The 13,221-nt window shown below is 64.3% G+C and overlaps 2 protein-coding genes across 14 annotated transcripts; one reads left to right on the top strand and one right to left on the bottom strand.

Annotated features, from left to right (window-relative positions):
- Positions 1–1,671: 1,671 nt before the first annotated feature.
- Positions 1,672–10,412, top strand: CIAO3 (cytosolic iron-sulfur assembly component 3). Its single transcript, XM_017510924.1, has 11 exons — positions 1,672–1,780; positions 2,819–2,914; positions 3,525–3,668; positions 4,470–4,602; positions 5,813–5,932; positions 6,308–6,426; positions 7,212–7,341; positions 7,928–8,000; positions 8,604–8,741; positions 9,302–9,459; positions 9,645–10,412. Exons 1-11 carry the CDS (start codon positions 1,715–1,717, stop codon positions 9,881–9,883), a joined length of 1,416 nt encoding a protein of 471 aa, XP_017366413.1. The 5' UTR covers positions 1,672–1,714; the 3' UTR covers positions 9,884–10,412.
- Positions 10,413–10,423: 11 nt separating this feature from the next.
- Positions 10,424–13,169, bottom strand: HAGHL (hydroxyacylglutathione hydrolase like). Of its 13 annotated transcripts, XM_017510938.2 has the most exons (9): positions 12,963–13,169; positions 12,506–12,708; positions 12,080–12,144; positions 11,877–11,994; positions 11,687–11,795; positions 11,507–11,607; positions 11,220–11,321; positions 11,041–11,120; positions 10,468–10,864 (listed from the first exon to the last, which is right to left on the bottom strand). In XM_017510938.2, the coding sequence occupies exons 2-9, from the start codon at positions 12,608–12,610 to the stop codon at positions 10,696–10,698; spliced, it is 849 nt and encodes a 282-aa protein (XP_017366427.1). In that variant the 5' UTR covers positions 12,611–12,708; positions 12,963–13,169; the 3' UTR covers positions 10,468–10,695. The 13 variants fall into 13 exon arrangements, with proteins under 13 accessions (XP_017366419.1, XP_037588196.1, XP_037588198.1 ...); XM_017510931.2 differs by having other exon boundaries at positions 11,687–11,994; XM_017510930.2 differs by lacking the exons at positions 12,080–12,144; positions 12,963–13,169 and having other exon boundaries at positions 10,424–10,864; positions 11,041–11,138; positions 11,247–11,321; positions 12,506–12,901.
- Positions 13,170–13,221: the final 52 nt, after the last annotated feature.

Raw genomic sequence — 13,221 nt, 5'->3', positions numbered from 1 at the left:
TTTTTTTTGAGACGGAGTCTCGCTGTGTCACCCAGGCTGGAGTGCAGTGGCACGATCTCGGCTCACTGCAACCTCCGCCTCCTGGGTTCAAGCAATTCTCCTGCCTCAGGCTCCCGAGTAGCTGGGACTACAGGCACACGCCACCATGCCCAGCTAATTTTTGTATTTTTAGTAGAGCCAGGATGTGGTCTCAAACTCTCGATCCACCCGCCTCGGTCCCCCAAAGTGCTGGGATTACAGGCGTGAGCCACGGGACCCGGTCCCCTGCTCTGTTTTTAAAAGAACATATTTCAGGCATCTCATCTCCAAGCTTGGCCACGCATTGCCAGGTGGCGTGGTGGCTGGGGCCTGGGAGCCCACCTGGCCCAGGTGCTGTGGAAAGCTCCTCCCTGCAGCAGAGGAAGAAAGTCCTGTCTGACCCAGAGGAGCAGCTGCAAGTGATGGAGGAGGCCACACAGGCCGATGGCCTAGACCCCACGGGCAGGTGCGGGCAAGTGCAGAAGCGCCCAGGCCGTCTCTAGGTGGGGACACTCGGTCGGAATCAGGGCCTAGAAGCCCGGGGAGTGTGTGGCGCAGGCTAGGGCGTGGGATGTGGCCGCTGTGAGACCTCCACAGGCTGAGCCTGCCCAGGCCAGAATGATGCCAGTCTCCATCCCAGAGTTTCCTGAAAAGTCCCCATAAAACCGGCCGTTAGATGTGTAACCGGACATATGATGAACATCAGCTTAAACAGCGAGTCGGCCGGGAGTGGTGGCTCATGCCTGTAATCCCAGCACTTTGGGGTGGGCCGAGGTGGGTGGATCACGAGGTTAGGAGTTCAAGACCAGCCTGGCCAACACGGTGAAACCCCGTGTCTACTAAGAATACAAAAAAATTAGGCAAGTGTGCGCCTATAGTCGCAGCTACTTGGGAGGCTGAGGCAGGCGAATCACTTGAACCCGGGTGGCGGGGGCTGCAGTGAGCCGAGATCGCGCCACTGCACTCCAGCCTGGGTGACACAGCGAGACTCCGTCTCAAAAAAAGGAAAGAAAAAGAAAGAAAGAAAGAGAGAGAGAGAAAGAAATCTCATTTCTAGGCTTCCTGGGGGGGAAAAAAAAGGTTAAAAAAAAAAAAAAAAAAAAAAAAAAAAAACACACAAAAAACAGCGAGTAGGCCCGCAGAGTCCTGTTTCAGGGTCTCCCAGGGGCATGGGCTTTTCCAGGCTGGTCTCCGAGAGAACGGAAAAGGGGGCAGGAGGCCCTGGGAGCGGCGCCCCAGAAGGGGAGGCCTCGCGCCCCACCCCTGCCTTCTTCCCCGCCCGAGGTCCCCAGGCCAGCCGGGCGCCTGCTGTGTGCCAGGCGCGCTCTGGGTTCTCGGGTTGCACCTGGGAGCACCTGGTCCGCAGGGACGCAGCGGATGACGAAGTGGGCGAGCGAGGATCCCCTCCGCTTCCTCGTCACGGCGGGGACACTCCGGGCCGGAGCCGCGGCGCTGCCCGGCCGCCCCCTGGATCCCAGGCCCGGGGCCCGGGACGCGCGGGAGGCGCAGGAAGGGGTCGGTCCCGGGTTCCCGCGGGCGGCCGGGGAGCCGCAGTCTCCGGGCTCGTCAGCAGAGGGCGCCGGCCGCGGGGAAAGGCGCGCATGCGCTCCGGGGGCGCTTTCCGGCAGCGTGGCGGAACAGACCCGTTGTTTCGCGCCACTTGGCGACACCTGCGCGCGGCGGCAGTGCGGCCGTCATGGCGTCGCCCTTTAGCGGGGCGCTGCAGTTGACGGACCTGAATGACTTCATCGGGCCGTCTCAGGTGGGCCGGCCTGGGCGGGCGGGGACGAGGCTGCGCTCGGGTGCCCTCTCGCGCGGAGGGAGATTGCTCTGCGCCCCACTTCCTCTCCTGAGGAATGAGATCCGAATCCCGGGAGCCCGGTCGGGGCCGCAGTCCCCGGCGCGGGACCTCAGACACCGCGGCCCGCATCTTACCAACAGGGAAACTGAGGCCAGGGAGGGCGGCGTCCCCCAGCCCACTCCTGTGCCCCCCGGTGTCCGGGCGGGCTGTGTGGGAGGGTCCAGGGGTCGCGGGCTCGCGTCATCCTGCCCGGCCCAGGGGAGGCGCGGAGACGGCTCCCACCCCTCCCTAGCCCTAACCCTAACCCTAACCTTGACCCTAACCCGACACAGCCTTTACATCGCATAAACGGACGCGGCGGGGACCCCACCTCAGCTGAGGGCGGTGGCGGGCCCGCTGGACGCCCCGCAATGGCTCCTCAGTAGAGCTGCCCTTGACGTCGCCCGGGTGGGCTGGACAGCTGCTGTTGAACCCGGGAGGCGGCAGGCGCCCTTATCTCGGTGCACCTGCCTATCCATGACCAGCAGCTGTGCGGGGCCACAGCTGAGCAGGGCCAGAGGCGGGCTGCTGGGAGGCGGCTTTCTGGGCTGATAGGGTTCTCTAGGATCAAGGAGAAGGGAGAGAAATGAACTCGTTTCCTGGGCACTGGGCAAGAGGTGACCGCCACACAGATCCAAGCACACGCCGGCGCGACACTCTGGCCTCTGTGTTGGTCATGCCTCCTGTTCACATGAACGGTGTGAAGGTCCTTGTGGGTGGTATCTCCGTGGGTGGGGAGTTTGCAGCCGCCATCAGCGCTGGCCTTCGTGCAGACTGGGACCTTCAATGCCGCAGGAAGTTGGAAACCTGTGCCCTGTGTGAGAGCGGTGGGCAGGAGGAAGACACTGGGGCCAGCCTCAGCCCCTGAGTGTACGCCACCCGGCAGAGCCTTCAGGCCGTGTGTCCCCGAGAGCCTCTGCCCCCTCACAGGCCCTGACTTGGGGTGTCTTCCTGGTCTAGGAGTGCATCAAGCCCGTGAATGTGGAAAAAAGGCTGGGAAGTGGCGTGGCCAAGATTCGCATTGAAGATGACGGGAGCTACTTCCAAGTTAACCAAGTAAGGCACCGGAGGCTGCTCCACCGTCTCACCTGCTCGGCTGATCTGAAACACTTTTCTCTGCTTCCTCCCTGCTCGGAGCATTGACCCTGAGACACTCTACGTCTCACGAGTCCATTCCCGCCGGTAGAATTCGCCTGCCGTCTGGGAGGCTGGGGGTCAGGGTGCCTGGGGCAGGTGAGTGGGCAGCACCTAGGCGGAACAGCGAGCTTGATCTGCTCAGCACAGGGGCTATTTTGCAGAGATGGTGGATCCTGTCTGTCCGTTCCCCCTAGTTCTAACTGTGTAAGACTTTCTAGTTCAGATCCGTCACTCGCAAAGAGTAGGGCACCTTGGGCGGGCGGGGTGGCTGCCGCTCCGCTGGGACACCAGTGGAGCCTTATTCATGTGATTCTCATGCACTCACCAAGTCACACCAAAAAGTCCACCTCGAGGGCATTATGAAAAGCTAGCGCATGGATGTGCATTTTTCTAATATGTAATCTGATTTTTAAAAATTAAGTGGCACACAAGCCCAGCCAGCAACCATGTTGGTTGTTGGTTACAAGCAAGGACTCCGCCGTCCTCGTGTGGAGGGGGCCCCTGCGCACCCAGTTCTTCTGCCTCGCAGGACGGCGGGACCCGGAGGCTGGAGAAGGCCAAGGTCTCGCTGAACGACTGCCTGGCGTGCAGTGGCTGCGTCACCTCCGCAGAGACCGTGCTCATCACCCAGCAGAGCCATGAGGAGCTGAAGAAGGTTCTAGATGCTAACAGGGTAAGTGGTGGGCAGCCTGGGGACTCTGCTTTAACCTGAAATCCACCCCAGCAGCCGACGACAACACGTTTTGCCAAGGGCAGCTCGTCAGGTGTCACCGTCTTGTGTCTGCAGGTGGCGCCTGCCTTTTTGAGGCCTGGCATCTCAGTGATTTACTTATCAGTCTGCTCCAGTGGTAACATGTCAGGCCCCAGACTTTGGTTCTAAGTATAATCAGAATGACTCCCTTGCTGGGTGCAGTGGATCACGCCTGTAATCCCAGCACTTTGGGAGGCCGAGGTGGGTGGATCACCTGAGGTCAGGAGTTCAAGACTGCCCTAGCCAACTTGGTAAAACCCCATCTCTGCCAAAAATACAAAAATTAGCCGGGTGTGGTGGTGCATACCTGTAGTCCCAGCTACTCAGGAGGCTGAGGCAGAAGTGCTTGAACCCAGGAGACAGAGGTTGCAGTGAGCCAAGATCATGCCACTGCACTCCAGCCTGGGTGACAGAGTAAGACTCTAAAAACAAACAAACAAAAAATGACACCCCTGGCTAGGTACAGTGGTTCATGCTGTAATCCCAGCTACCCAGGAGGCCGAGGCACAGGATCTCTTGAACCTGGGAAGCGGAGGTTGCAGGGAGCCCTGATCACAGCACTGCACTCCAGCCTAGGCAACAGAGCGAGACTCTTTCTAAAAAAAGAAACCGTTGATGGAGCTCGCGTGCCCTCTCCCCAGCCGACGCTGCACCACACCGCTCTGGCCCCGGGAACGGGCGTGAGGCCAGCACAGTGAGCAGCGTATCCCACTTGCTTTGCAGGCGGCAGCGCCCGGTCAGCAGAGGCTGGTTGTGGTTTCTGTGTCGCCGCAGTCTAGAGCATCGCTGGCTGCACAGTTCCAGCTGAATCCCACAGACACCGCCAGGAAATTAACCTCGTTCTTTAAAAAAATAGGTAGGCTTTGAACCCGGGGTACACGCTGCAGCTCCAAACCAAGGGGGCGTCTGAGTGAGCCAACGCTCCTCGGGCCTCCAAGTCACTGACACGCCAACCCGCTCTGAACTTCAGCGCCACGGGAACTGTGTATTCCCTCTGTGACCTCAGCCTGAAGTTCTGATTTGACATTTGAGAGCAGCGCCTCCGAGCAGAAAACGTCTGCATTCTGGCTGTGCACTTTCTCTAAGCTGGGCTCACCGCCTCCGGGTACTTTTTAGCTGATGTGATTAAGGCGCTCTCTCCAGGGCTCTGTCAGGTTCAGCTCAGGTCGGCTTCGCTTGAGTTCGCTTGTGTGCCTGGCATGGGGCTGGGGGAGGACCTGGGTGTCGAGAGGCCCCAGCTAACCAGGCTGCAGTGCCCCATGGCTGGCTGCCCTGCCTCTTTCACCGGAACCACCGTGTCCCGCCCTTCACTCCTGTGACGGAGGGCTGTGCGCCTGGCACCCAGCAGACTGCCTGGCATCCACCGCGCCGGGTCCCTCACACAGGAAACCTGTTTACACTGGCAGGTGCCCCGTGGCTCCTGCCTGACCCACATGCAGCTGCTGCCTGACAGTGCTCCTGCTCTGGGAGCCGGTGTCCCAGGGAGAATGCAGCCTGGAGCAGCCCCTGGTTCTCCAGGTGGAAGGTGTGGGTTTAGTCCCCACCTGAATAGGAAGCAAGTCCAAAGATTTTTACCTCCAGATCACGGGCAGGTGGGGCACAGTGAGTCCAAGGCCAGTCGTCCGACCAGGGGTTATTTGAGGCAGGAATGGCGGGTCAGGCAGGGAGAGGGAGGGAGCCCCAGGCCGGTGCCTGCTGGGATCCAGGGCACGCTCAGCAGGTTTACCGAGCAGCTCTAATTGCTGGGCTTGGAGCCGGCAGGTGCTCCAGGAGTCCTGCTGCGTGTGGGGTCAACGCTGTGCAGAGTCCGAGGGGCCAGTCCAGCAGGCAGTGTCCTGCTGTGCCCCAGGGAGGGTCACCAGGAGCAGCGTACATGGCAGTTCCCTGGATCAGCCACGCTGAGCCAGGAGGGTGGCTTCAGGAGGTCACCACGGTGGCACTGATGCTTTGGCATGGGAAGTGGACACCTACCACACATGGCCCCCCAGCAGCACCACGGGGGTCCACATGCTGGCTCGTGCGTGAGTGGGCGTCCCACGTGGGCTTACACAGGCCCCTCCTTCCAGGGGTGCACTTCGTCTTCGACACAGCCTTCTCAAGGAACTTCAGCCTCCTGGAGAGCCAGCGAGAGTTCGTGCAGCGATTCCGAGGACAGGCCCTGCCCGTGCTGGCCTCCGCCTGCCCAGGTGTGCTCATGTGCAGGTGGTGAGGGTCAAGTTCAAGTGAAGTGAAAACGGGGCACGTGGACAGCAATGACAAGGTGGGGTGGGGGCTGGGTACGCAGGCGGTTCTGAAGGCCAGGTTAGAAACGTCGGCTCACGTGGCCTTTTCTGGAGAAGGAGCTGCCTGCCTTGGGAGCCGCCCGAAGTCACCTCAGGTCCCCTAGGCAGTGCCCGCCTGTACCCGAGCCCCGCACGGGGGTGGGAGAGAACAGGAACCGGCGCTCTTTTGCGTCACCGTGATCTGTGCCAGTGGGCCGCCCCTGGAATGTGGTGCTGCCACCGGTGGGTGCAGAGGCTGCCGTGCGCCTCCGCCAGCCCCACGTGCCCCTGTCACCTCAGGCTGGATCTGCTACGCCGAGAAGACCCACGGCAGCTTCATCCTGCCCCACATCAGCACCGCCCGGTCGCCGCAGCAGGTCATGGGCTCCCTGGTCAAGGACTTCTTTGCACAGCAGCAGGTAACAGCGTTGGGCCAGCCCCAGGCTCAGGCTGAGGAGCAGCCGCAAGTGACCGCACTGGCCGCTGGCTGCGAGGCTGCAAGAATCAGAGTCCTCGGCGTGGGTTCTGCCTTCCCGGGCGCACCTCCGCCTTCCTTCCTTCCTGGTCCAGGCCCTTCCCCTCCGGCTGGGCAACAGAGCACCATGTTCTGATTCAGAGGTGCCTACCACTCACCCAGAGGCAGCCAGGCCTGAGGCTGAGGGAGCCGGAGGCTCCAGGCAACCCAGGCTAGGCGCCCACCCCTTGGGCTACCAGGTCCACGAGCGCACCCAGCAGGGCCCCCACCTGAGGCCCAGCGGGATCTGAGCCTGATGCCACTCAGCCAGCAGGGGGCGGAAGAGGGCGAGGGTGGCCCTGGCGGTGCCTGGGCCTGGAGCGCCTGTGTCCCCTGCAGCCCCTCCCGCCCATCTGGACGCAGAATTTCACCTGTGCTGGTTGGTTCCCGGTGACATCACGCAGTGAGAGGGCCTGAGCTGAGCCGTGGGAGGCCCCTTCTCCTCCGTTGGCCTTGGCTGTTAGGGAGCACAGGCATACTGGGAACGGGTCAGTGTCATTTTCTGTGACAGCCAGGGCCCGTCCTGTCCGGGGACACATCCAAAGAGCCAGCAGGAGGCTTGCTGGGAAACAGGGTGAGGCTGGTGGTCCCTTGGGGTCTGGCCTGGCCACAGGATGGCTGAGATCCAGGCCGCGCCTGGGCCACCTCACTGCTGGGACTGGGGAGACTAGGCTTTCTTTCTCCCCATAGCACTTGACCCCCGACAAGGTCTACCACGTCACAGTGATGCCCTGCTATGACAAGAAGCTGGAAGCCTCCAGACCCGACTTTTTCAACGAGGAGCACCAGACACGGGACGTGGACTGCGTCCTCACCACAGGTGCGGTCACGCCGGGCGGCCCTGAGCCAGCCCTCCAGCCTCCTGGCCTGGTTCCTGAGCCCCGGGCACAGGTGGCGACTGCCCAGGATCCTGCCTACAGGGGCCCTGGCTGGAGCTTGGGGGGTCGCGTACCCCCTTCTCTCCCCTTGGAGCCCGTCTCGGGGACCTGTGCAGATGGGCCCCCGCAGCACCTCCTTGTTGGCTCTGAAATGAGTCCTTGGAGGCGGAGGCGATTCTCCAGTGCAGCCCCTTCAGCTCCCATTACTCACCCATTCCTGAGCTGAGCAGCCCCAAGCCTCCCAAATATAAGGCAAAAAAGCAAACTGCCCGAGAGGCTGGACAGACGGATGCTGGATGGGCACAGCGGCCACGCCCGCCACCACACCTCCCTGGGCAGGACCAGGCAGCCTCCAGAGGGGCTTCAGAAGTGACCGGGTCTGGCCTCCCACCATGGGCTGGGGTGGACATTTGGGACCCTCTAGGGCCAAACTGCAGACGACTGCTAGGGAGGCAGGTAGCTTGGCTGTTCTCTGACTTGGTTTCCGGATCTCAGTGGAAGGGCGTCTGTGCTATGGCTTCCTTGCAGGAGAAGTGTTCAGGCTGCTGGAGGAAGAGGGCGTCTCCCTGCGCGACCTGGAGCCCCACCCTCTGGACAGCCTGTACGTATGTCTGGCACCAAGAACCATTATTTTAGCTTCTAATGCTGCCTCTGGAGAAGCATCCCCTGCCCCCTCCCCGCTCTGCGCCTGCTTCCCCACGGCCCATCTCAGCGTCCACAGAAGTGGCTGAGTGGCCAGGAGCTGTGGCTCACGCCTGTAATCCCAGCACTGTGAGAGGCCGAGGTGGGTGGATCACCTGAAGTCAGGAGTTCAAGACCAACCTGGCCAACATGTTGAAACCCTGTCTCTACCACAAATACAAACTTTAGCCGGGAGTGGTTGTGGGCACCTGTAGTCCCAGCTACTCAGGAGGCTGAGGTAGGAGAATCGCTTGAACCTGGGAGGTGAAGGTTGCAGTGAGCCGAGATCACGCCACTGCACTCCAGCGTGGGCAACAAAGACAAACTCCATTTCAAAAAAAAAGTAGTGGCTGAGCCCCCATGGTGGCCAGGAAGTGGCCGGCCTCCCGTGATGGCCAGGGACGCAAGAGCTGTTCCTCTGTGCCTGTGACTTCTCTCCCACCTGGAAATGCAAACACTCACGTGCTCGGGAGGTCGGCAGGCAGCAGCCACAACTGTGCTGAGGCCTCTCCCTCCTTGCCAGGTGCAGCGGAGCCTCTGCAGAGGAGCCCACCAGCCATCGGGGAGGGGGCTCGGGGGGCTACCTGGAGCACGTGTTCCGGCATGCGGCCCAAGAGCTCTTTGGAATCCAAGTGGCTGAGGTTACCTACAAACCCCTGAGGTCAGTGGGATGGGCCAGATCTCTGGGCGGAGGGGCCACACTGCCCACTGCCTTCCTCGGGCTGCTGCCTCGGCCTGGGGTCCTCCCGCAGAGACAGGCTGGCTGGGGCACGGCCTGCAGGGTTTGGAGGGGACCCTGGGCACAGGCAGGGCCTTCCTGGTTGTGAATACACCACAGTGCTCCAGGCCTCAGTCTGCCCATTGTGGGGAATGGGGACCCTGAGCCCAAGAGGCCAGCATGGGCAAGGGTGGCGGGTACCTGGCCTGGGGCATGTGAGGCCGTGTCCCAGGAGGGAGGGCTGGGGCCTCACAGACATTCCTGGGGAGGGAGGCCCATCTTACAGATAGGGAGCCCAAGGCTGGGGGTGAGGTCACCTGCTGGACTCGTGGAAGTGAGCTTTCCACCCTCTCTGTCTGTCCTTGTCCTTCACCCTGCTCAGTAGAGAGGGAGGGAGCACTGAGAGCTGCCTGGTCGTCTCCTGGCCCCAGCAGGCCTCCCCATCCAGGCGGGCCGGAACCGGGGGACTGTGCCACATAGACAAACCCCGTCTGTGCCCCCAGGAACAAGGACTTCCAGGAGGTGACGCTGGAGAAGGAAGGCCAGGTGCTGCTGCACTTTGCAATGGCCTACGGCTTCCGAAACATCCAGAACCTGGTGCAGAGGCTCAAGCGTGGGCGCTGCCCCTACCACTACGTGGAGGTCATGGCCTGCCCCTCAGGTAGCTCCCGAGAGGGACGGCGCATGAGGGCCCCTCCTGGGACCAGAGCGGTGGGCCACTGTCCAGCAGGCTGGGAGTGGGAAGAAGTGGGGCACAGGCGCCCAGTCACCTGCCTGCTCCCGGTGGTCAGGAGGCTCGGCCAGGGCGCGTGCTGTGACCCACGTGTCCCGTCTGCTCTGCCACAGGCTGCTTGAACGGCGGGGGCCAGCTCCAGGCCCCAGACCGGCCCAGCAGGGAGCTCCTCCAGCACGTGGAGAGCCTGTACGGCATGGTCCGGGTGGAGGCGCCCGAGGACGCACCTGGGGTTCAGGAGCTGTACACGCACTGGCTGCAGGGCACGGACTCGGAGCGTGCGTGCTGCCTGCTGCACACGCAGTACCACGCCGTGGAGAAGGCCAGCACTGGCCTGGGCATCCGGTGGTAGGGGCAGCAGGACCCGCACTCCCAGGAGGCCTTGTGCGTGCGTGACACAAGACCCCAGGGCTCCCTCCAAAATTCTCAGTGAGTTGCAGGGTGTGCTGGGACCCAAGTAGGAGCCAGGACTGGCCAGGACTGCAGCTGCCCCATCACCTCCAGTCCGGGTGCCTCTGGCTCTGCCCAGGTGGGTGGGGCTGCCCAGGCAACAGAAGGCTCCCTGAGGTTCCAGAGCCTCTTCTGCTGTCCCTGGGCTGCGGCCCACAAATAAACCCAAGTGTGTGAGACGCTTCAGCCTGTCCTGGGGTTGCCTGAGACAGAACAAGATGGGTTATCACCCCCAACTTCTAGAGGCTTCCCCCGAAGCTCTGCGAAGGTGGGAGACAGAGCTGGTCCCACCGGGTCCCCTGGAAAGCAGGGGGCAAGCCCCGAGGGGCGAGCCGAGGACAACAGCGGGCATCACTGGCTGCAACATCCCCCAGCCGGGTCCCCACAAGGCCCGTCTCCTAGCGCTTACGTCTAATAAAGGCACCCTCCTCAAATGCGCCTGTGAAAACAGCTCCTCTCCTGGCACGTCTGCCAGCACGGAAAACGGCTTTATTCAAGATTCAGAAGCCCCGTGCACCCCACTTCCCAAACACCCAGGTCTCCAGGCCCACACGGGCCCGACAGAGTGGTCATGCACGTCCACCCTCTGAGACTGGGCAGCTGGCAGGCCAGAGCCTCGAAGAAGCTTCCAGAGGTGCCCCTTGCGTGAGTCTAGCTGGCTGAGGTCGCGAAGAGGGATGTGAGACCCAGCCCTGTGAGGGTCTGGGGGGACGCTCACTTGTTGGGGGCTGCACTCAGGAGCCCCCACTGCAGCGCAAGGAGGGCCCGTGCCTGTGGCTGCCGCGGCTCGCCTGCCTGTTCGAAGCGTGCCCGCTCCTTGCAGAGTGCCTCCAGGACGTCGGCGGGGACCGCCTTGCCCGTGAACTTGCGCACGGGCTCCTCTCTGCGAGAGGGGTGCAGTGAGGCGCGGGGCCCACCGCCGACGCGGGAGGGTGGGCAGGAAGCCACTTAATGAGCAGCCTCCCCCGAGCCAGGGACGCTCAGCCCTCCACGAGGCCCCCAGATGCCTTCCTAAGGGTCCCAATGCCTGCCGAGGCCCCAGACAACGGCCATACTCACGCCACCCGCAGGAAGGGGTTGTAGAGGCGCTCCTCGCCCAGAGTCGAGGGCACCGTGGGCACATCGTCCTCGTCCCTCTTCTGGAGTGACCACAGGCCCTGGTCATCATTGGGGCTTGTCTGAGAGCCCCCGAAGCCCGTCCTCCCCCACCCTCCAGCCGAGGCGGGAAGGGGCCGTGCCTTAGCCCAGGACAGCTTGGCTCTCACGTGGACGTTGCAGGGCTCCACTTTCTGCGCAAACTCCAGGTTGCTGAGCGTGTGCTCGTGGCCGCAGAACACCTTCTGGAGGAAGAGCCTCGTGAGCGCGCACGCGGCCGGGAAGCCTGGCAGTGCTCGCGCCGCTGCCTGGCCTCCCCCCCCCCGCTCTGCCCTCTGGTGGGCATTGACTCCGCACCCCAGCGCAGTGCGGGTGCGGAGCGTGGGGGCTGTGCCCACGGGAAAGCAGGGGAGGGCCCAGGCCCGCTCACCGTCTCGGGGGGCAGGGTGCCCAGCTCGGCCAGGCTCTGGTACATCTGCTGGGCGCTGCCCTCCAAGCACGAGCCGCAGCCGGCCACCAACAGCGCGTCCCCTGGCGGGGGAGGGCGGGTCAGAGCAGAGGGGGCGGGGCCGGCGGGAGGCGGGGTGGGCGCGCTCCGCGCGGCGGGTACCCGAGAACAGGGCGGGGGGGTCCGGGCAATCGTCCTCCCACAGGAAGTAGCTCATGTGGCCGGAGGTGTGGCCGGGCGTCAGGAGGCAGCGCACGTGGATGGCCCCAAACTGCGGCGGAGGAGCAGGCGGACCCGTGAGGGCGGGCGGTCCCGGGGCGCCCACCCCGCCCTCCCGGGGGCGCGCGCTCACCCGCAGCTCCTCGCCGTGCGCCAGCCTGCGCGTCAGCGAGAAGATGCGCTCGTCCGCGCCCAGCACCGCCAGTCCGGGACGCAGCCGCGCCAGCTCCGGGTTTCCCCGCGCGTGGTCCCTGCGGACGGGCGGGCGGGGCCAGGTCAGGTCCGGGTGGGGCGGGGCGGCGTCCTCGCGCTTCCTCCCGCCCCGCCGGCGCTCACCAGTGATGGTGGGTGGTCAGCACGGCGGTCAGGGACACCCCCTCCCGGCCCACGATCTCCAGCAGCTGAAAGGGACGGGAGTGGTGATGACACAGACGGTCCCAGTGGGCCATTCCCTTCCTCTCCATATCGGGGCGCCAGGTCCGACGCGCTCAGCGCCCCAGGCCGGCCAGGACCCCGGGCAGCGCCGGAGAGCGGGGACCCAGGGGGCAGTAGCTGCGCCCCTGCACGTGCGGGGATGGCCAGGCAGCAGGGGAAGGGCGGAGGCCAGAGACGCCCTAACTTTAGGGAGCCCCGAGATAATCGAGCAACCCCAGCCGCCAGTGACGCCCGAAGAGCAGAGCACGTGGGGACCGCTCATGCCAGGGGGTCGGGGAGGCTCTGGGGGGCACGGCCGGGTCCCTGCCACCCGCGGCCTGCCCTCACCCTCTTGGGCACGGCCACGTCCACGGCCACCGCCTCGCGCGTGAGCTCCTCGATGACCAGGTACATGTAGTTGTCCTCAAGCACGGGGATGACCTTGACCTTCATGACCGCGGAGCTCGGCCACGGGTGCCTGCTCCAAAACAGGCCCCCCAGCCCACGGTGCCCCTTCAGGGCGGGGCCCGCTCTCCACACCTTAGGAAGGGCTGTGCGAGGCGGCTCAGTCAACACGCGGGGGTGCAGAGGAGGAGACTGGAGGCTCCCCAGGAACTCCCCGGCACTCGCGTGGAATTCCACGCACCCGGCTCCTTCGAGAGCGGAACCCGGCCCCTCCCGAACCCGCCCCGGCCCCGCCCCCAGCCCGAGCCCCGGCCCCCGAAGGCCCCGCCTTCCTCCCAGGCCCCGCCCCGCCGCCAGACCCCGACCCTAAGCAGCCGCGTTTCCCCGCCGCCCGCCTCACCCGCACGGCTGCGCGAACGGCCCGAAGGACGGACAGATGGAGGCGGGGCCTCGGTCGCCGGTCACGGGGTCCGGACGGAGTGCGGCGTTGGGCTCGGGAGCCGCCAACCGCCCCCCTCCGCGGACGCGCCTCGCCTCCGCCCGGCCGGGATCCTGCGCGCCGTGAGACCACAAGGCCCGCCAGGGGTGCGCGCGTGCCCGGTGGGGCGCCGCGCGCACGTTCTGACCCCGCCGGGCCCGGCGCTGGCACCTCCTCCAGG

Source organism: Cebus imitator, unplaced genomic scaffold (assembly GCF_001604975.1).
Source record: "Cebus imitator isolate Cc_AM_T3 unplaced genomic scaffold, Cebus_imitator-1.0 Scaffold444, whole genome shotgun sequence".
Lineage (NCBI taxonomy): Eukaryota > Metazoa > Chordata > Mammalia > Primates > Cebidae > Cebus > Cebus imitator.
This window is presented reverse-complemented; position numbering and strand designations above follow the sequence as displayed.